This window comes from Phasianus colchicus, chromosome 8 (genome assembly GCF_987193195.1).
Source record: "Phasianus colchicus chromosome 8, bPhaCol1.hap1.1, whole genome shotgun sequence".
Taxonomy (NCBI): Eukaryota; Metazoa; Chordata; class Aves; order Galliformes; family Phasianidae; genus Phasianus; species Phasianus colchicus.
This window is the reverse complement of record NC_143443.1, coordinates 6,397,949-6,420,883: the sequence shown is the minus strand read 5'-3', so window position 1 is coordinate 6,420,883 and position 22,935 is coordinate 6,397,949. Positions and strand designations below refer to the sequence as shown.

The 22,935-nt window shown below is 40.7% G+C and overlaps 1 protein-coding gene across 5 annotated transcripts in view; it reads left to right on the top strand.

Moving 5' to 3' along the window:
- Positions 1-4,678: 4,678 nt before the first annotated feature.
- The window catches only part of LDB3 (LIM domain binding 3), a 118,792-nt gene continuing 100,535 nt past the window's right edge, over positions 4,679-22,935 (top strand). For 4 of the 5 annotated variants that reach the window (XM_090144789.1, XM_090144791.1, XM_090144792.1 and 1 more), the window contains exons 1-2: positions 10,381-10,480; positions 10,579-10,701. In XM_090144789.1, the coding sequence (XP_090000915.1) occupies positions 10,609-10,701 (93 nt within the window). In that variant the 5' untranslated portion in view covers positions 10,381-10,480; positions 10,579-10,608. Of the gene's footprint in view, positions 4,800-10,380; positions 10,481-10,578; positions 10,702-22,935 lie in introns of those variants that run through there. The other variant, XM_090144790.1, reaches the window with a different exon arrangement.

Sequence of the window (22,935 nt, the reverse complement as noted above, 5' to 3'; positions counted from 1 at the left end):
CTTTGAAATTGAGTATAATTTCGGTTAATATTTTAATTAACCGCAGTTTACAAAAAAAACCTTCACCACTGATTGCACATTTCATTGGAATATTTGTTCTGCACTAGAAACTGAAAAACAGGGTATTCAAGCAAGTTCACAGTAATTTAAATTTTGAAGTGCTTTTATTTGAAAACTTAATGGCTGCCCTTTTAAACCATTCCAAATTCAGTTCAATTTGTTTTACTACTTAAAAACCAGAATGCAACAAGTTCATTAAGGGTCACACAAGACTGTGGCAACTAGCATGCTCCCTCACCCTGCCATTCTAATCTAGCCATAAGCCTAACTCTTCTAACCATATTTCAGCATCTCTTGGCCATCCACAGATTGTGTGGGCAGACCTACCACAGATCTGAAAAACTGAAGAATGTATTAAATTCTTTGGTCCACAGACACCTGAGGACCAGGTGGTTCTTGCTGCAGGAAATCATGAACTCATACATACAGTACAAATTCAAGCCACAGGAGTTAACAATCATTGCTAGTGTAACCTTATGCCATTGATGCAGTTGGAAACGAGGAGAAAATACAAGAACAGTTAAGACTGGCAGCACAGAATTTGGGGACCAAAGTAATTTTAAGTCCATAGGAATCAACCTTTGCCCAGGTACTCAATCAGTGATTCAGGCCATGACTCAGCAGTTACCATACACCATTCCTTATCACACACTGCATTAAGACAGTGAACATGCGTATCACAGAAAAAAATGTTTGTTAGAGTAGGTGAGATAGTCTTCATTTGGATAATCTAGAGGTAACAGATGTTTTAAAATAATTATTTTTAAAGCTTCTATTACATATATTTCAACATTTTCACAATTATTTAGTTCAGAAGGAAAAGTGGTGCTTGATTTAAACTATTATTTAGAAAAGTCGGCTGGTTTGGTTTCCTCAGCTAAGTGTACCCTGTCTTCAGAGATAAGAATCATTTCAATAAATCATCAGGATCAACTGAACAAATCATCAAATCAAAGCACCAAGTAATCAAACTAAACAAGTTGATACTCAACTGCCACTAATTTGCAGTAATCTCTGAGCAAGAGTTTGGCAATAAGTCCCTCTACAACCTTGGCAAATCAGTTTACCAAGGAACTCAAGTTTATCCATGAATAGGCACAGTATTTACACTTAAAGTACTGCACAAAGGTTTTAATTATTTTTTTTCCCATACTTAGAGAGCTAACAATGACTGTGCCAAAAAAGATGCAATGATGGATTGCTCAACCTCCAACTGAAACCTGCAGAGAAATAATGAGTGAAACAGTAGCAGGAGATTCACGATGCCTTCCCCCTCATACAGATAGCATGCATTTATAGCTTAATATTTACAGTTGAATATTGAGCTGGAATGAAGAACCCAAAGTTTACTTGATGAACTGACTGTTAACAGAGCAAATGGAAAAAGAATTCAAGCTCTTCTATCTGAAAGATGTCCACAAGTTTGTAGATATGGTGTAGACAACACTGACATTTTGAGCCAGGTGTTTTCCCCAAGCAGGAAAACAGCCCACATAAGGAGTTAAGCTTTTTTGCTGAAGTCCATCCCACCAATAGTCCCCATTGGATTATCCACTGCCATAACACTGCTTTGGCCCTGTTCTGGGAATGTTACACTAATTATGTGGCTCAGGTAAATACAGGAACTATCCAGTAAGTTTATCATATAGATAACCTATTTTTTTATTATTATTATTTTTAAGTTAAACTGGAAAAAAACACAACACTTCAATCAATGATGGGTTGCAATTTAGAATATTTCATTGAACTCTATGTAACAGCTGGAGGTTTTGACTGTTTTGTTGTTTGCTCTCACATGTTGGCAACATTAGGAGCTTTGCAAAAGTGGTGAATGACTGATAGTGGGGAAAAATGGATCTATCTTACAAGGTTAAAGCTAGAAAAGGAGAGCCACTTTACCCAGAACTAACCCTCAGCAGAACTATCAGAATTTCCCAGGAAAGGGAATTACACAGGCTCAAACTCACAGCTCAAGAGCAATTACACCAAGAGAGCATCAGAGAAAATGGCATAGCTAAACCTACCAGTAAGCCACTTTCAAGAAAGAAAGTAGGATCCTCTGCACAGGAGGTCCTGCCATCACAGGTTTTCTAATGGTGATCCTGAAGGTGCAGGACAGGAGATTCTGTCTTTCCTGAAGACCAGCACGAGTTGTTGGGAACTGGTTTTTATGTTTGTGCTGTGCAGACAGAATTCTGTACTTTTAAATTCCTTAGTCTTAATTTAATGTAACGAGCAACAAACAAGCAAAAAGATCCCACTCTGGTTCCAACAGAAACACTGAAGCAGAACTGATGAGCTACTTGTCAGAACAGGGTGAAAGGACCATTTGCAGCTAACATAAGCTCTAGGGAGTAGAAATTCAGGTTGCTGACGTGTGGAAGAAGTTAAAATACATGCTCATAATCTTCACAACTCTTTTTATCTCACATAGAATGGAATAATCTAAATGATAACCACTTTCTCAATCATTATATAAGGATGATTTCCCTCCACATGGAAAGTGCTTTCCAACTCAAGCCAGTATTTATGCTACTTAATGAAGTTCATTCACCTGCAGAAGATCTGCTTGTTATTTTGTAGCTTCTATTGTTTAAACAGGATTTCTAGGAAGAAACCTGATGAGAAATTTAGAACTGTGAAAGCTAACAGCAAGAATAACTGAGCGTATACTTTCACACTTAAATTCATTAATACAGGCCCACTGCATGAAGTCTCTGACAGTTACAATTCTTACTTCTTAAACATGGGACTGAGGCTATGTACACTAATTTAAACACATATAACATACAATGAAATTAGTACAGGATGTACAGAAGTGCCTCATCACACACCACAGAAGTCAGAGCAGGTTCTGCCCTTGTTTATTCCACCTAATCTTCCTAAAGGAAGATCACATGCCTTTAATGCAATGCTATTAACATGCACAAGATGGAAGCTTCTGACACAACAAAAGCATTACTCAGAGATAAAAAAAATAAGAAAGCTCTTCAGATTCGAATGCTTCTTAGGAGATAGGGAAGAAAAAGATACTCAGGTCTCTTACTATACTACACTAACATTATGATCCCCTGTTCATTGCAGGAGAGATGAACTAAGTGACCTTTAAGAGTTACTTCCAACTCAAACAACTCTGATTCTGTGAAATGGTATCTTAATTGAATACCTGCTCACTGCACAGTCCCACCTGAAAATACCCACTATTTAGATAAATTGTGAGGTACAAAAACATGAGCAGCAGAATTAGTATCACAAAAATGCAATAGAAACAACAAGAGCAGAACAACAACATCCTGGACCATAGCAACTAAACTTTCACTCAAATACAACAGCCCGAGACACAAAAATACAAGGAAAGAAACTGCTTACCCTCCAAAGACCTTAGATATACAGGAACCTCCAACAAAATGCCCTCCCCTCCCCCTGCCAGCCCTTAAATGAGGTCTGTAAGGGGTGGATCCTGGCTCCACCCCTTCTGATCACTGAGTGGCATTGCGTGCACCTGAGCTCCCCTGGATTGGCCCTGCCTTCCTGACAGGTGCTCTGTCACTGCTTCAGGCCATAACTTAGTATTTCCAATATGCATTACTGCACCTACACAAACAGACACAAAGTTTAAATAAAATGATATGACTAAAAACTTGCATTTTACAGTACAATTTCATTGTTGTTTCAAAAATAATCTAGTGGATGATGGTAACTAGGCCTGCTAGCTGTGCAACAGCAAGCAATCCAATAAATAAAGTACGGCAAATTATCCATGGCTAGAGACAACAGCAGTCACAAACAGCCATCTTAAAATCACTTTACAAATTGCCTTCTTCGTTAGAAGACAAACCGACTACACTGCTGTCAGCGTAAGCTTGTTTCCCCTGCTGCAAATTAATCACAACACTGCACAAAGCTGTGGTGTGGCTCTGGGCAGCCTGATCTGGTGGTTGCTGACCCTGCACACAGCAGGGTGTTGAAACTAGATGATCATGGTGATCTTTTTCAACCCAGGCCATTCTACAGTTCCATGATTCTATGACTCTTCTTTCTGGAGTAACCACCGTGGTGATCACAGTTGAGACCAAAAATAATGATAAAAAAAAAAGTTGTAAGGATGATTTTGTCTGCTTATCCTGCGGCAGAAGCGATGACCCGAGCAGCACGCTTAGACACGACACTCCCTTCGCCCCCCGGCTGCGTGGCGCAGCGCCTGTCCCTGGTGCTGAAGGAGAGCGCGACGTCGTGCGCGTGGGGCCGGGGCGTTCCGTGACAGACCCCCACCGGGTGAGGACAACGGGCTCCCCGCCGCCACGGCGTCCCTTCCCACGGAAAGTTCCGTGTCCTTCCGAACGCTCCCCACCCCCCGGCCGCCGTCTCATCCCTGAGGGCACCCGGGTGGGTGCCGCGTAACTGCTGCCCCGGCGCCCGGCCGTGCGTCTCTTTGCTGCTCTACCACCAAAGCCGAGGGGCCGATCTCAGTTCAAAAACTGAGATTTAACACCGTCGGTGCTCAGAAAGGAACGCTGGTCGGACACTCCTCAGCGGCTGCCCCCCTCGATGCCCACGTCCCCCATCCCCCAGCCACGCGCTGCGGCGGCCGCTTTAAGGCCCCACCTGGGCGGCAGCGCTCCTTCCCCTCAGGGGCGGTGCGGGGCTGCCCTCGGGCTGCCTCCTGGTGCGGCGGGAGCTTCCGCGGGCCGCTGAGCGCCCGTGCGTGTGGCGGCTCCGCAGCACCGCGGCTGGCACAGGTGGGTCGCGCCGCGCGGCTGCGGGACGCCGGCGCCCTAAGAGGAGCACGAGCGGCTCTGCTACAGCCCCGTTTGTGCGGGGAGCTGCTGTAGGGGGAAGCGTTTCCCACTGGAGGCTGTGTGGGGATGCAGACGCGGGTGGGTGAGCCTAACTCTGGGGGTGAGAAGAGTTTAAGGTTAAACCTCGCAGCACTGTGCGCTTTTGCAGGCGTATCGTGCCTCAGTTGTGCGGTGCGGCCACTCGCGAGGTGTCTGTGCAGGCAGAAGTAGCGGTACGGGAGCTGTCGTCAAAGCCTTGCGGAGCGCTCGCTGTGCCGTGCCAAGCCCCGGGCTCTCTGGAGGCCAGCCAGCGCCGTGCAAGTCCTGTGACATCAGTGTCAGCTCTGTCCCTGCCCTCTGGAGCTGACAGCGATCTGCACGTAGCCCCTTCACCCTTTTTTTCCCCTCTGTATCTGCTTTTTTTTTTTTTTTTTTTTTCTTAGTGGCTTTTTTTTTTTCTCCCGTCGCTTGGAATCCCCTGCAGCAAGGCACAAACGAGAGCAGTCGCAGGGTGGCTGTGAGCATTCCTGGTTTCAGCCCAGAGTCAGAGGAGAGTGACACGCACACAACAGCAAAGCATTTTGCAGCCTTCTTTCTGGTCCAAATACTTCTCTTAGTAAATGAGCTCTGCATTTTAATCCTGTTGCTGTTGACTCGTTTCACGGTCTGAAGCTGGTAACCTAAGCACTGTGGGTCCAGCCTTAGAAAGGAGGTGATCGTGTTTTGCTGAAACAACAGGTATTTTGGTGTTCTTTCTCTTTAAAAGAAGTCAGAAACAAACAAGAAAATCTTGTTATCTTGGTGAAGTGGGTGCCACAGAGGTGTTAAGTACCGCAGGTTATAGTGGATGCCCTTGAAAACCATAACTGAGATGGCGTGAAGGTGAAAAGTTTGTAACATACCCTTAAGTCGTTTTGTAAATGGGGTCTCTGCAAATACCACAGAGAGGTGTGACTGCTTCTCTCCTTCCTCTTTCTCTCTTCCCACAGGAGTGGTTTGCAGTTTAACACAGTTACTAAAACTATTAGAGTCTTCTGAAGGTGAAGGTTGGCTATGCTATGATATATATCCAGTCTTTTGGGATAGAAAAAGGAGGCTATTGCAGGAAAAAAAAGTCACTTAACATCCAAAAATAGTGTAAAAACTGATTTTTCTGTAGTGATGACAGCATTTGCAGTGAACAACCTGGTAGTGAGAAAGTGGGGAACCTGGTGAGTCCGTAAGGTGATATATGCTGCAGCATGCAGCCAAACAAAGTGGTTTGAACTGCAGTTCTGATGGCATTATATTACAGAGAAGAGGAATAATACTCCATCATCGTATTTCTCTAGTGCACCTCCCCAGGAATACTACTTTATAGCATACGCTCACTCAGCACATGTACTGTTGGGACCTACAAACACCATTATGGGAAAGATAGCAACAAAGCAGAATTTGGTGAAGCTTCATGATTTTCTTTCTCTTGTACTATTACTCAATATACAGTGCATATGTGTTTTTATGTCTGATGGGTTGAGGTGAAGATCAGAACCCAAATACAGCAACTGCTTCCTCATTATTCACTATATAGTCAGCACTATTAATCCAAAAATACTGGGTAACGCTAGGACTGCATATATCAGACTCATTTCAACACTTATTGTCAAGCAACGCAGGCTGTTGCAAATCAGACGTCAGATAAACATTCTAACAATCTGCTACTGAAATGTTACAAATGGATGATATAAATGATTTAACCTTGTTGCTGCAGTAGTAGTAATTGAAGGCTCTCTCAGGGGCACTCTAGACAGCAGCTAAAATACATAATGAGTAATGTGGCCGGCCTAACGAAGTGGTAGCAATGTGAACAGTTGGAATTTCCATGACTTGTTTCCTTCCATCTTAATTTAGCATCGGCACTAGAGGTTTTTATTTCATTCACTTGATGTCTGTGCACTTCCAAGCATGCAGGTGTAGCTTTCAGAAAGCCTGTTCACTGCAATGCAACGTGGTCTCCTAGCATATGTGAATTGTTTCCGCCAGTGTACGAACTCTGACGTAGCTGTGGAAGGATGGCTGTGCTTGGGCTCTGAGGTATTTGTGGAAGGCTGGGGCACTCTTTTATGTGCATGGAACTTGTTGGCATGGGGACCTGTGGTGCCTGGTACCCATCCAGCTTCCTCGCAGCTGTTCCTATCAGTCATATGGGGACAGCTCTGAGGGGACTTGGTGAGCTCTGAGCAAATCTTTGTTTTGGTATCTGGAGAGAAAAATGTCACCTCGTCTCTGGAATGTTTTTTCTTTAAGTGTCACTCCTCACACTGGCGCCCTGATTTGACTCTACGTAGCTTCTATCTGAAGGGAGGGATGTGTGCTCGTGTCATAGATTTTTCATCTAGACGGAGAACGTAGGGAAGAAGGCACCCCAAGAGAAACAGAACTCAGTTGAGTAAATGAAAAGTGATTTTGGAACAGTCTGAGAACATCTAACGCAAATAAACCTAATCCAAACACCACAAGGTTCTAAAAACAAGAGGATAGTTAGTCTACTATGTACATGCAGCTTATTTCATCTGCAGGTTTCCCAGAAGGTTTTGTGGAGGCTTGTGCTGATAGCTATGATGGCGGTGGACTGCTGCTCCAGTCCATTTCCCTGTGTTTGCTCTGGATATTTGACTTAGTGAGTGTATTTGTCTGTATCACCTCTGAAAACAGGGCAGGACTGAAATAATAATCTAGGCAGGCCACCGGCTTTCTGATCTAGAGGCTGCCCATGGAAGGAGTCAGTAGAAGACAGGAGCAGTGCTAAGAGCATTCCCAGCAAATTGAGTTGTGTCTGCAGCATGAGCTTCTTTACTGCTTGCAGCTGTCCAGAATAAGGCACAGGTAGGCAGAGGGGAAACAAACGCAGGAGACTGAGGACTTAGGCTTATGAAGAAAATAATGGAATCTTTTTGCCTCTGTGTATTGTAACTGTTGAGTCGTGACCTGAATCACTGACTGAGCACCTGGGGAAAGGACCCGGTCAGCACTGGGAGCACAGGTGAGGGCAATTCAGCTGTGTGACCAGAAGGGGTGGAGTCTGGCTACACCTCTCTTCAACCTCATTTAAGGGCTGACTGGAACTGGGGCTGGTTCTCTGGTTGGAGATCCCTCCCTTGTGGAGTTTCTCTTGTGAGCCTAGCTCTTTGGATATGGGTGAGCACTTTTCTTTTTCTTTTTAATGCTTTTCCATTGTGCTAGTCCCTTTGTCATTATACTGCCTTTATCACTACTGCACTGATCTTTCTGATACACTCTCTAAGAGGCATCCAATAGCGTGGGCATGTGAAAGGACTTCAGCCCCGTTTTGTAAAAGGGCAAAGTGGGCCAGGACACTGGTGTATCTCCTACTTTTTCTTCATGTAAGTGCTAAGCTATACTGAATGTTCGTCTGGATGCAGGCAGAAACCAAGGAAGTAGAAAACAAGTCACCCAAGTTTAACATGTCATTCAAATGACAGTACCCCTAATGAGATTATCACTTCAGTTTCATAGCTTGCTACCCAGCCTGAAGGACCTCAGAGACCCTTTTAGATGTCCTAAACTGATAAGTGGGTGGCATGTTATGCATGTGAAAGTAGGATAGAAGTACATGGTGTTTGATTAAGCAGCAATTCTATTTCTTAATGCTTAGTTGTTCAGCTTGCTGTCTGTGCGGTTTAATTCTGCTATAGCTTGTGCATTTTTTCTCTGATGAATGTTTACGTATAGGAAGGAATTGATTGTCATAAAAATGTATCCTCTCTTCTTTGTTGTCTTTTTTTTTTTAATACTTCTTGCTAGTGAAGCAATGACTTGCCATGTTTGGTTTACTCTCATTTTTGTTGCGCTCTCCTGAACCTTTGTAATAGAGTCAAGAAAAGATAGTAGAAATATGTGGTGAATTCTTGGGAAACGGTAAGGAATAACGCAATGGGAACTTCTTTCATGCGTTTGTGAACTTTGAAAATTAAAAATTAAAAAAAAGTCCTGCACATGACTGAAGAGGCCTCATAGATTTGTTGTCAAGTTCTGTGGTTCGGCGTACAGAAAGTATATCTTTTTTCTCCCTTCAAAATCACCATTTAAGTGTCACTGGTTATGGCTTCATACGGAGATAAACAATGAATATTGATAATTTAGATTTAAAAAAAGCTATAAATACATGCATAGATAGGTATATGTATGACAGCAACCTGTTTTCTTTCAATCTGTCTTACTATTTTCTTTCATTTTGATTTGGACCAGTTCCATTGGCTGAGTACAACTTCACTTAAACCCACTGAAACTGCCATATTGTTATAGTTTGAATTTAGGATTTGAAGATGTGGTTATATTGTTTGGCCTTCCATCTGTGTGGAGGATAAATTTCCTTGTACAGTCGTCTTTTCTACCAGCATTCATACAAAACAAGCACTTACTGCTTTGTGGCTTTGCCAAAATTACTGATCTACTTCACAGGTGGAGAGGCCATGACAGTATGTGTTCTCTGTAGTTCAACCATCAGTTTTTTGTGACATTAAAATGGGTGCACAGGCAGACTTACTATCAGTGTTCAAATGAGCTGGTGCACTCTGTGGTTTTGGTTGTCTTTTTAATTATAGAGCAGAGCCTTTGCTTATTTTTCAACTTAATATAATGGGAATTTCTTTGTAATATGAGGGTAAAAGCAGGGATGCTGTGGAAGTGTACTAGAGAACTTCTGGAGGTCCTGCACAAATTAATGACTTTAAAGTGGTGTTAAATTTTATAGCTTTATCTAAGAGCAGAAGCTTTTCATTTACCTTAGTTATGCCAACAGTTTGGAAGTTCCCCTTTCTTCAGATTTCCAGTTATTTTCAATCCAAAGCTGAAATGTATCTGTTATTCCAAACGAGTTACGAAGGTTTTCTGAAACTCCTAGCATGAACAGAATATAAGCTATGAAAAGTTATTCAATGAGTTTAGGAAACAGCTAACTAATTATATTCTTAGCCTTCCACTTGATTTCCATGCTTTTAGACAAGTTGTATTGAAAACAGTATGACAGCTATGAGATGAAACTATGCTTTTGCCACGTGGATTATATACTGCTTAGAAATAATTCAGAATACTGGCATTGTAAGAGGAAAAAAATGTATTTGCCCCTTTAGAAAGCTTAAGTTATGGTACCATGAGCCAATAATGAAATTAAGGACTTTGCTTTTGGTTCCGAATGTGTGTAGTATTTAATTTGCATTTAACAGATTTATGTAAAATAAATGTAAGCACTCCTTTATGCCTTCCCTGCTACATATAGTAGGTACTTGTTTGTAATATGTGATGTATTGCTGTGCAGTATGTTCTAAACCAGAAGTTAATTGGCAAAGTAGTTGTTTAATAAATCAGTAGTGAGTTTTAGATGTTTGGGATTTTAGCATGGGACTTGATTTTACTTGAAAATGTGTTTCACCCGTGGACTAATTGAATGTGAAGAGGGGCTTGAGAAGCCCAGAAAGATCTGTTCCCCTCCCTGGGGGCTATATTAGACCTCTGAGTCATGAAGTCTTTGCATAGTAGGTGTCTGGTTACAAACCTTTTATGGGCCCTACTCAGCTGAGATATCAGCATCTGCATTATAGCTCCCAACTATTCTTAGGTGATATCCCAGCACGACTGAACAGGCAAGGCAGAAAGACTGGCTTAGTTATACAAAACTCTTCCCTGTTCTCATACTACTTTTTCACGCTTTCTCTGTCTACCCCATCCTTCTATCCTGCAGTGCCTTGCTGGCTTGTGAGAAAGGTACAGAATGGCTTACAGCGTGACTCTGAATGGACCTGGACCATGGGGCTTCCGACTGCAAGGGGGCAAGGACTTCAACATGCCTTTGACCATCTCCAGAGTAAGTGAACAAAAGACTTTGTTGAGCTTGTATAGGTTGGAAAATAGCAGTAAACTGATTGTAGGACTTGGCCAAATATAGTAGAGGATCTTTGCAGGTAGGTCTGATGAAAGGATCTGAGAATGCAATGTGGAATTCAGATATATCAGTTCAAGGCAAAGCCTGCTGTCTCAAAGGCGCATCTTGCTTGCATATTTTTAAAAATGATGAGGAACTCTCTTTCAAATGAAATTCCAGTTCTGCTTTGTGCAGTGTTTCTTTTTCTGCTGGCAGGGGCCTCACTGATGCAGATTATTTGGGAAAAGAATTAGAAGAACTGTGAATGTGAACGAGCAATGGCATTTCAGGGAAGAAACTATGTAACAGCTAGTAAATACGTGAAACCTAGGTTCTCTCAAATTAAGTAGATATGTTCCTCTTTTGAAGCAGTTGGAAAACTGGATGAAAATTAGGCATGTCAAACAGAAGATTCAATAATGCTTAAATGAGGACTTAAATTATGCAGGAGCCTTCCATTTGTAGCTGATGAACAGTGTGTGATTTAATAATTAATTACCCAGTGTATCTGTTGATTATAGATGAGTGCATTTATTTCTCAGTAATCTTTCCCCCCCTCTAAGAATGATATTTCAAGGCATTGCAGTGGAGTTTTCTTATTATCTGATGTCATTTCCACAGAAGTTCTTAGGGTTGAGTGACTATCAAAAAATTCCCAGGCATTTATCTTCCTCTTTTCTTACTGTATTCTGTGTGACTTCTGATTTGGTAACTCTGCTTCATGCTACTTCTTACAGCTCCCTCCTCCTTTTTTAACAGCCTCAAATCCTTTCTAGAATGTTCGGCTCTGTAGAGGTGTCTCTACAGATCATCTGCAGAAGGTTTATTGCTTTGCAAAGCAATGAATAGAAGTAACTATAGAAGTTACTTAAGTGTTTAAAGAAATACCAGGATGGTTTAAGAAGATGAGTAGAATGCAAACAAATAGTCTGCTCTACTGGAGTGGGGAGGGATGGAAACCACCTCCGCTACTTGGAAAATAGTTCTTTATAATGGAGAGAAAATCTGTTAAATTGTAGATAGCAAATTGATAACTGCAACAATCATGATTCAGAGTCAACAGTGAGCTTCTTAAATCTTAACTATCCTATTTCTTATTCAAACTGCGGTGCTCTTATTTCATCTCTTATTCTAATGCACAATTGTTTCTCCATAGAAACATATTTACCTTAATGCAAAGTTGTACAATGATCAGAAGAGCTTTTCATTTTGCAGAAGCAGTCTTTGTTCCATAATAATAGCAAAGAAAGCTGTCTTGTTACAATAACAACAAAAAGCAACAGTGAACCCTGCCCAGATAAATAAAATCTCTTCATTAACTTGAACTAATTTCACTAATGCTTTTACTGTCTGTTGAATATTTTGGGTATTGACTTATTGCACCCAAATTAAGTATGTAGAGTTGCCAACATAATTCTGTAGGCATTTTCATGACATTTTGCAGCCTGCCCTGTGAGATATTTATGAAGCAGTTCATTTGTGCCAGGAGTCCTCCACTGAGGGACCAGGGCTGTGGCACTTGCATGTTATGTGACAGCTAGAAATGAAAAGCTCTTGTTTCCAGGAGAACCTATTGTCACACACTGCGATCTTGTAAGGCATACTCAGTGTGCCCAAAGGCTGCATGATTATCCTGGGGTTTTCAGAACTTGTGATGGTTGTAAGTGGAATTGCAATGGCTGGATTCCCAGAGGTGAGGAGGTATTACCTCTTTACACAGCTGGCTGTGTTTTTTTTAGCAATAGAAGCATCAGAAAGCACTGTTCAGTTTACTGAAGTCTTCCCCAGTGAGGCTCAGTTTTCGAGCTGAGAGCTTTGTAGGCTGCCTTGGGGGGAAAAAGCAGGCATGCAGAAATGAATATAGTTTCTTGTAGGGAGGGCTAGAGTAGGAGCTATTTTTAATTGGAACGCAGTATAATACATGGCTTTTGCCAAAGAAAAAAATAGATATTGCAGGGACGTTATCATCTTTCACATGAGTATGTATTTAAACAGATCAGATATTTCCATTATCAGCAATTTACAGTTGTGCAAGGTAAGCTTTGAACTCAACCACGTTTGCAATCTTACTGTGGGGAAAGAGGAAAATATACTGATTTCCAGGGTGCTCTTGACAAGAGAGGAGGCAAAAACAAGTAGCAAGAAGTCATACTCATTTAACAGTTAACTTAAAAAATAGTCTGGGAGGACTTCAAAAAGAGTACTGTCCCCACTCTACAAGACATTCTACCCTTTAGAATAAATTCTGTCATGGTATATAAGGAACAGGTATTGGAGGCAGGAGAATAATCCTGACAGGCATAGTGAAGCCGAGCATCTATCTCTGAAGTGAATGGGAGCTGTAGAGCGTTGGCACTGCAAGAGCTGTCACAGGTGGCCTGATGGTATGTGCAAATCCAAAATTAACACGGGCAGCAAAGCAGTTTGTTTTTTCATACTGCTTGCATGAACTGTCTGGGAGCAAGCAGAATTAATTGATTTTAAAGATGTAATCCTGTGCAAGTATAGTTTAAGTAATGTGTTGTGCTATTACCTAAGATTGGGTGATTGTACATGGATGAATGCAGCAGCAAAGTCTCTTCATGTATATGATTGCTAAGCAACAAATATTACTGGGGAGGCAGACTGGCTTGCAGGTGTTTAAATGAGTGAAAGGTATGCAGAAATATTGCCTCAAACAGTAATAGCTTGTGACTGGCATTGCCTAGGCTTCAAATCAAAAGTCAGAGCCTGAAGCTGAAGGAGACAAACAAAACTTAAGAACTGTGTGGGTTTACTCTATTAAGTGAAGAAGTAGTTGATGTCTGATCACCGTTTAAGTGAAATAAGGAGAAACAGGAAATATTAATAGGGGAAAAAAATATTAGCTGGTCGGTATATTTATTTTGATACGAGTAGCCTGAAAATTTGGGAGGAAAATGAAACAAAACTATTGTAGCACTTTGCATTTCACCTTCCTATGCTCTCTGGCATATATACGTCAATCTCCCACTGTGGCTGCTTTTCCTGTACAGATTCTTGTGATTATTTATTCTGTACTCTAATTTGTTTAATTGCACGTGGGGTATCAGTGCCTCGAAACAGGCAAGTGATGGCAAAAGGACACCCTCTTGGCTTTTCTCCTATACCTGAAGGCAGGAAACCTCAAGTTATCCAGGACAATCTGGATTATGTATTCTCTTAATGCCTCTTGGATGTGGTGACCATAAATCGTGATTATAAGAGTGGACTGTACCTTCACTCAGTTAAATGAAGGCATTGAACAAGATCACTTGAAATGCTGGGTCCACATCATGTGTTACAAGTGCGTATCTGGTAAATCTAATCACTGAGTAGTTGCGGTTCTAATCACACCGTAGTTACAATAACTGTGATGTGAGGAGCGTTGTCTTATCTCCAAATGTCAAGTCTTTCACAACCTTAAAAGGCATAGATCAGCATTTAAATAGTTGATATTTTACATAGTTAATAGGTAGGTCTTACTCTAAAAGCCGTCCTTTTTATATGCTGATGGTTAGAGATTTCTCCCTTTATTTTTTTCCCCTCCAAAACTCAAATGACTTTGAATCAATATCTGAGAGAAGGAGTGAGCCGTTGGACTTGCATGTAATGACTGTCTTATGGCTAGATAAGCTGTGGTAACATCTTGTCACAGAATTGCTGGTGTTGGAAGGGACTTCAAGAGCTTGAGTCCCAACCCCCTGCTAAAGCAGGTTCCCAACAGCAGGTCACACAAGTAGGCATTCACATGGGTCTTGAATGTCTCCATAGACTCCACAACCTTTCTGGGCAACTTGTTCCAGTCTGTTATCCTCACCATAAAGAAGTTCTTACGCATGTTTGCATGGAATTTCCTATATTCAAGTTTTAGGCCATTGCTCCTTGTTCTATCTATTATATACCACTGAGAAGAGCCTGGCCTTACCCATTTGCCTTCTACCTCATAAGGGAGATGCTTTGGGTCCTTTGTCATCTTTGTGGCCATCTGCTGGACTCCTTCTAGGAGATCCCTGTCTTTTTTTGAACTGGGGACCCCAGAACCAGATGCATTCCAAGTGTGACCTCACTGGAGCACAGTAGAGGAGGAAGATTACTTTCCTTGACTTGCTGGCTATGCTCTTTTTAGCACATCTCAGGATACCACTGTCCTTCTTGGCCACGAGGGCACACCGCTGGCTAACGGCCAATCTGTTGTCCACCAACATATGCATAAGTGGTTTCACATTCTTTCAGTCTTCTATAGCTTAGCTTCAAAAAGGCCTTTGTGACAGAGAAGACCTGTCAAAGAAGCTTTTAAGAACATTCCAGAGCTTTCCTACCTTTTAGTAATATGCTATCTATCCTGTGGACATGATTATTTCTTCAGGAGGATCTTTAATTTGTAGGCTGCTTCTTGAATGATAGTAGTCTTACCCAAAATCACAGGATACTGAAGTTAATTATGTGAAGTCATTTGTTCTATGTACTTGTGTTGATACAATGAGAAAATGCTGATTACTTTAGATGGTATCTTTGATTTCCAGCTTATTTGCCATCCAATTCTGATATGACACAGATGTCTAAATTGATTGCATTTCTGTGGACTACAATTCTACAAGTAACTCCTGAAACCCCTAGTTTGGTATCGCAGTAGTCAGCACTGACGTTGAGTGACAATACAGTACTGAGGGCATTTCACAGAAACGCAGAATGGCCAGGGTTGGAAGGGACCTCGTGATCATGAATCTCCAACCCTCCTGCCACATGCAGGGCCACCAATGTCCTCATTTAATGTTAGACCAGGCTGCCCAGGGCCCCATCCAACCTGGCCTTGAACACCTCCAGGGATGGGGCATCCACAGCCTCTTTGTGCAGCCTGTTCCAACACCTCACCACTCTAATGGTAAAGAACTTCCCCCTGATGTCCAACCTAAATCTCCCCTCCCTCAACTTAAAACCATGTTCCCTCGTCCTGCAGTTATCTACCCTTTCAAACAGTTGGTTCCCCTCCCCTCTGTAGGCTCTCTGAAGGCTCATTTATATGACAGGATAGTATCTCACAGCAAGCACAAGTGGCAGACATATGTTGGACTAGCAGGAAGGGACCTAATGCTCCAGTGGTGTTCTCTTTCTCTGGTCCAATAATTTTGGTGGGTTTTGAGGCCCAGGGATCAGAACATTCTTGGACACTGGGCACTCAGTTCAAGCCTTTACTCTGAATAAAGTAGAACAGCATTCTCAAGTTGGCTGATCAGGTTCTCTGCAAAATGTGGGATTAGATATTCTGAGGTACAAGGCATTTCTTGTTTTGACCAAAAATACTATGTCTGGTCTGAGGAGTCACCTCACTGGATGTTTCACATAAGTTGCTAGCTACCTTGAAGGGTTAACTTGTTAACAAATGCTAGTTTTGGTGATACAAAACAGTTTCTTTACAAGAGAGATTTTTTTCCTCCTTGATTAAGCGATCGTGATAACAGTGGGAGGATTATTTCTCTCCTATAAGAAAACCTTCTGAACTATCCACACAGCTTATTCTTACAAATTTAAACTCAGGATTTTTGGTGAAAGTGTTGTTAGATTTATTTAAGTCTCGGCATCATAATCAAATGTAATTTGAATGTGTATTGTCTTCAAGTAACTTTCAGGAAGGACATTCAATTGACTGCAGCCCTTTATCAGGTGATTTTTTCTTTTCTGTGAAAGAAAATATATACTCAGCTGGAAAGGTAGCTCCTTTTATATGTTCATGGGTGAGTGAAGTAATCATTAAATACTAGGGTTAATGCTAAAGGCCAGCAGCTTATAAACAGTATTATGTGCTCTGCACAGAATCTCTGTAGACATCATGAATAGCTCTATTTAAGATTCTCAGTTGTATCTGTTCTGAATTTCAGTAGAAATATGTAGCCCTGTTAGAATGTAGGCCAGATTAACATGAATAATGGTCCATAATAGCTACTAATAGATGAAAGGATGTTACATAATAAAACCTGCTGCTCTGACTATTCTGACATAATGTAAAATTAGCAAATTTGAAGCCCTTTCTTTATTTCACTTGCTAAACACAGCTATTCTTTCAGGGTTGTGATTGTGATCTGAATCACTAATGCTATTGTGGCATTATTTGTAGACGAGTTCAGTTTATAAAGAATTAGACAATAGAACTTATGCAATTCCTAGCTCAGTATTTCTTGGTGCAAAAGAAAACCAAGCACTCTGTGGTGACTTTGCAGCTAGTTCATCAAAGACAGATAAATATAATCTTTCCCTTGAACAGGAAGGAATAATGTTGAATGGGATAATAAACTTGGACCCAGAAGTTGTGAGGAAATTGAGAAGTTCAAGAATAGGGTAACAATTATTTTGTCTTTATGTAAAAGAGATTTCTCAACCTCAGGAAGCAAGTCCTCAGCTCAAATGAGTTTTATTCTTCTTAGCATTAAGCGTTTCTTGGCAACAGGAAATTACACTGTGATTAATTCCTCAACCTTTGACATAGTATTTAGTTCAGAATACAGTTGATGTAGTGTTTCAAGTAGTTGTCAGGTTTAATTATTAATAAAAGATAACTTTGCAGATGCTTTAGAACCAGTAAATACAGCAGGAGATAACTATTAAATTTGATATTTAAAGCTACTGAATGCTTTATAGCTAAAAGGCACAAAGCTTTTTTTATGTGACATTTTTATTAGCGTTGGTTATCTGAACTTAGCAAATGGCAGTCTTCCACAGCACAGCAGACAACTCAGCCATTGGCTTCATTCTGAATATTTTACCTCAAACTCTTCTTCAAACAGCGTGACATAAAGTGGAAGCTTTGCTGTACAAATATGCTAGCGCTAATTTTCTATAGTAGGAACAACAGTTCTCATCTGGTCATTCTAGTTGTCTAATTAGCAGTGTCAGGAGAAGATTACTATATAGTTAAACAAAAAGTAGATTAAAAAAAAAAGCTTTCAGTTGTACTCGGAGTACCAAAACACTGCATTAAATGGGGTGGTCCTCAATTATGATCTAGCACTGACTGTCTCCAGCTAGCTCCAACCATATCCAACTATATTGGATATAGTTGATTTGTGCGTAACTAGAAGTACAGAAGTACATGAGATGCCATAATTTGATAATGAAATACTAAAAGCTGTCCAAGAATGAGATTCTGCTCTTCTTTGTCCACTGGGTTTTGTTGCAAATATCACTCGCTGCTCAGTGTGCAGATAAGTTATTAATCCCTATTGAGAGATCATGAGGAAGAAGGGGAACTTCAAACATGATAAAAATCGATACTTGCAAGTTTCGTGGAAATAAATTTAAACAGTGTCTGACAATGTCAGCTATGTACGCTTTAAAATGAGTAATGAGAAAGGTGGTTTGCATGGCATCTGAAAGGGCTGTTTCTTCTAGTACCATTGAAGTTAGTCTTAATAAAAAAGTTAGAGAATGAAACTTCAGAATAGGCTTTCTGTTACAGCAATCTAAATTTCTAAATCCTAATTTTCTGAAAGTAGCTATAACACTTAGCAAATGGCATTTCATAAATTCTTCTCAGTAGAGAGTGAGGAAAAGGATGCCAACAAATGTGGTGTTTAGTCATGTTGTGATATGACTTAATTGAAAGTAAACAGGTATCACCTGTCAAAGTGTTCTGTGTAGATGATGAAAAAATGATGTATGCAATTCAGACCCTTAAGTTATGAGAGCAGCTAAGTGAACTAAAACCTCGATTATATGAGCTGTCAGTATGAAACTGACCCTGAAGGCTTAGTCTAACTCTACTGTTAGATATCCTAAGGGAAGAGTTCTAAATAGTTAACCAACAACAGGTTGATGAAACATACATTTTTTTTTTTTCCCCCAAATACAAAGTTTTTTCTATATTATTCTGGAAACCTTTCAGGGACTGAGAGCAATTAGCTCTTAGTTACAGAGGGATAAAATAACATTTTTTCCAGTCATTTTCTGAGTCAGTGCTCTGTTTCTACAAGTAAGTATCCTGAAAATAATTATTTTCTGACTAATGATTGTCTCCATCTGACATCTTCAGCATGCTTAATACAAGGTGACTCTTATTGTTAGCAGTGGCTAGCAGCCATTTTTCCAGAAAGTCAATGAGAACCCGCTCTTCTTTTAGGAAGGCGTGATGGATCAAATGTCTTCAAGGCATGCAAATCCCGTGGGTTGGTTAGAGTTACTTTCTGCACCTCTCACATATGTAGTTGGTGTTTTGATTATCCACGCCACAGGTGTTCAATGCCTGGACACTATGAATATAGGTTTTAACCTTTCCCCAAAATCCTTCTAAATGCACTTGATTTGTAGCAATGGCAGCTGAGGATTAGGAATATCAGCCTTTCATGTGCAGGCACCGTGTCTCTTCCCTTTCCTTGCTTAGAGCCCAAATTCCAGCTGCTGGGCTATTTTGGCTCCCTCGCTTGCTGCTCTTGGTTAGTCGTGTAACTAAAGGCATAAGTCCTTGTTCTCACTAAAGGTAACTGGCTCAAGGAGTGCACTCTGTAGGCAATTTCTGGCTTTTCAGTTTAAAGACAGCGTTAGTGACAGTCTTCTTTGTGGCATGAAGAAAAATAACATGAAGGCCCTAAGTACTAGCTTTACCTGGTTAGGGTGGCATGTGTGCTCTTCAGAAGCCTCTGTGGGACTCTCATGCTATATTTAAAGCATCCTGTAACTTAGGAAGCTATTTGATTTGGAACGAATGCTGCATTTACCTCAAGCTTCTGGAATGGGACATAGCATCCAAATCTCCAAAAATACTACATGTAACCCCAGATTCTGGTACATAGTGCCAAATCAGAATGCTCTGGTATTAGGGTGAATTTGGTCTGCCTTTTCTTGATTGCTGGGACTATGCTCTATTTGAGAATGTCAGTGTTCTCTCCTTACCTAGTTACAGCTGGTTCAAAAATGGCCAAGGGCAGTTAGTGCTATGGCAGGTGTTTAAAAAATAAATACCCAAACCTAGATGTTCTATGTCCCTGGAGTTGGCTGAGTTAATCTAGGAAATAATGGTCTTCCAACTACCTTAATTTCTTTTGTTAGGGGTTGCAAGGTACAAATATACTCTGGGCTTGCTGTTGAAATTTCTCTATTGTTTAGAAGGTTCTTGTCCCACTTCTTCACGCTCTTGGATTTGTTGCATCATTTTAATTCCTTTTGCCAGCTCTGCGGGGTGGGGCAGATGAGGTTTTCAATATTGTGTTTGCTCTCCTATTTGCACGAACCAGTCAAAATTCCTGAAGAGTTGTCATCTTCTTAAACAGTAACAATGAACCAAGCATGTTTGAGCACAATCTCTTTTCAGTTTGTCTACTTCATATTGATGCTTCTGAGTGTAAATTGAAATGCACTGTTGGTTGTATAGTCTTTGGTAGTTCAAGGTGGGTGCTTGAAGGTAAGCCCATGACACAGAAGGATGGACAGATCATTGAGTCCAATAAGTGTTCAGCTGTTTCACTCCCAAAGTGTAGCAAATATACTCTCCCTCTTTGAGGGAAGGAATATCCCATGCTTAGGAATTGTATGCCTTAGCACAGCAGCTGACTGCAAGGACAGGTACTGGTATTGCTGTGGGCTGTGGTCATGTGGGGGAGTTCCAGTGTTGTCTTTTGGCACTCATCCTTGCTTCATGTGGGATGGTGCTCTGCTCAGACAGCTCTGCATCTGTGTGCTTGGAATGCTGTAATGGGTTGCCCCCCTTTCCTGCCATTCCTTGCTCTGCCCCACCCATTCTCTCATCTGAGTCTGTCATCCTTCCTTTGCTTCAAGGCAAAGGATGCTCAAATTCAGTGCACTGACTGGAAGAGCAAGGGAAAGACTCCATTTGGAAAGGGTAAGTTTAGGATCCTCCCACAATGTGTTACAACTCCTTGTAGAAGAGTGATGAGAAATACGAAAAGAATATGTAGGATGTAATAATACAATAAGTTGGCTAATGGGAGTTACTTTATGAAGGCTTATAACCATGTAACAAGTAGCTGTTGGTTTTCTTGTTTCTCTGATTACATGCCTAGCTACAGCAAATAGTCTGCTAGCCTACATTGCAGAAATTTGCTTCCTTACCCTGCAGAATGTTGTTATAGACTGCACCATCCAACTTCTCTGAAGACAATATGCCAAGGGTGGAGTGTAGGAAATATTACTCTTGAAAAACACTGGACAGTGGTTGTGGACATTTCCACCTATTCTTAGCAGCAAAACACAGTTAAATTTCCCTATGTGGGATCATGTACTACTTTTCTAAACTTGTGTTGGCTTCTGGGACTAACATAATATACTTGTTTGATTTTCCAGAAATCATTCTTCAGGTACCTCCAAAAATAGGAAGTCAAACAAAATAGAGTTTAAAAAATAATCTGCCCCGTAGAATAACAAAAACAAGCATTCAGAGAATGCCATGTGAATATATTTTTCCGTGTCCCAAATGTCACTGGAAATACACTAATGACAGGGATCAAAAAGGTCTGATTCTTTAACTTGCACAGATTGAGCGTATTTCTTTCATGCAGGATGATTCTGTGCTTTCAACTTCAGGAGTCAGAGGTAAACCAAGGAGGAGGTATAGAACAAAGGTTATGTAAGCTCCAGAGTGTTGGAATTAATCCAATATTATAATCCAATATTAATTTTGGACCATTTTCATAGATCTAATTCCAATACCATTCTTAGCAAAAAATGGGAAGAAGTCTAAGAATTAGTTATCCATGTGAACAAGATTGCTGTCTGGGAGAATGTGAAGCAGAGCTATAGGTATTTTTCCAGGGTATGTGAATTGTCATAGAGCTTATCCCAGCTTGTGGGAACATTTGGGGGAGTGTGTGGGGGGGAGTTTATCACTTCAACAATATTGAAGACGCATTTGCAGTATGATTGACAAGATGAGGAGGTGGTATATCATTTCTTTCCGCATCAAGGGACTAGAAACAAGTGAATCCAAAACTAGAACTTAGCTGCTTTATTTATCCCTTGAACAGGTGCAGTACAAGCAGCTGCAATAAGATCTTTCTCATACACTCCACCCATGATTCCCTGTAGTTCATGTGTCCTAAAGACAACCTCGAAAGTAGGCAGAACACTCCTGTACAGTATTATTTTTTTAAGTACAGTGCAAGATGCTGATCCTTCCCATGGAAACTGAGAACTGGGTCTGAGTTGATTGCAATTTTGTGACATGGTTAAATGTTTCTTGGTTTTTTTCTTGCAACTCTAAGTATTTATTTCTGTTATTTAATCAGGTGTGTAACTTTTTTGTTTTAATAACAATGTCTTCTCAGCCAGCACTGCTTAAAATTATTTGCCTCATACTGACTAGATTTTCAGTTAGCTACATTTGAGGAAAAAAATGTTAAGAGTACTCCTGAATAATAGTTTTGTCTTCATTTAATCTTGCTCCTCCTCCACTGATTTGGCAGGAATTAGATTGGATCTCCAAACTCTGGAGGCCATGGAAGTGCTCTTGTCAGTTAGTTGATTAAGCCTCCTTTTTTCAATGAATAGAAGAAAAAAAAAAACAAGAGAGATGTTTTTTTGCACTTAGCTCTAGAACACTGACAGGGAATTTTCTGGCCTTGAGGCTAGCAGTCCTTAATTTTCATATTCTGCTAAAATATATTTGCTCCTGGCTGCTGTCTGAGAGTAGTGACTGCCTGGCTCATGCAGCTATCTTAATATGAGGATGTCTTACTGTATACTCATTCTGTAAAAAGAGTTAGTGTGGAAACAATTCTTTAAAGAACATTTTATTTCACAGCAGTTCACCTATTTTAATGAGAACAAAATGGGGATCAAGAAACAAGGAAAAAAAATCTCAAAATTTCCCTAAAAACAGAAGAGAGTGCATGTCATATTCTGAAGCTGTTCATATCTCCCCACTGATACTATAGTCACATCAATGTGATAATCAGTAAATTTTTTTCTTGATGTGTCACAAACTAGAATCATTCTGGCTGAACTCTTCCATTATAAAAGCTCATGCATCTAATCATTTCCCAACATTTGAATACTTTCATGTATTTTGGTGAAACCACCAGATCAAACATTCCATATCCCTATCTTTATTTTGGATTAAATTTTTTTTTAAATAAAGGAGGGGAGGAAATCAAATAATAGTATATTTGTAAGCAAACATACCACTCCATGAGAGGACATGCTATGTTCTTGGTGTACTTGGAGTTGTTTAGTTTC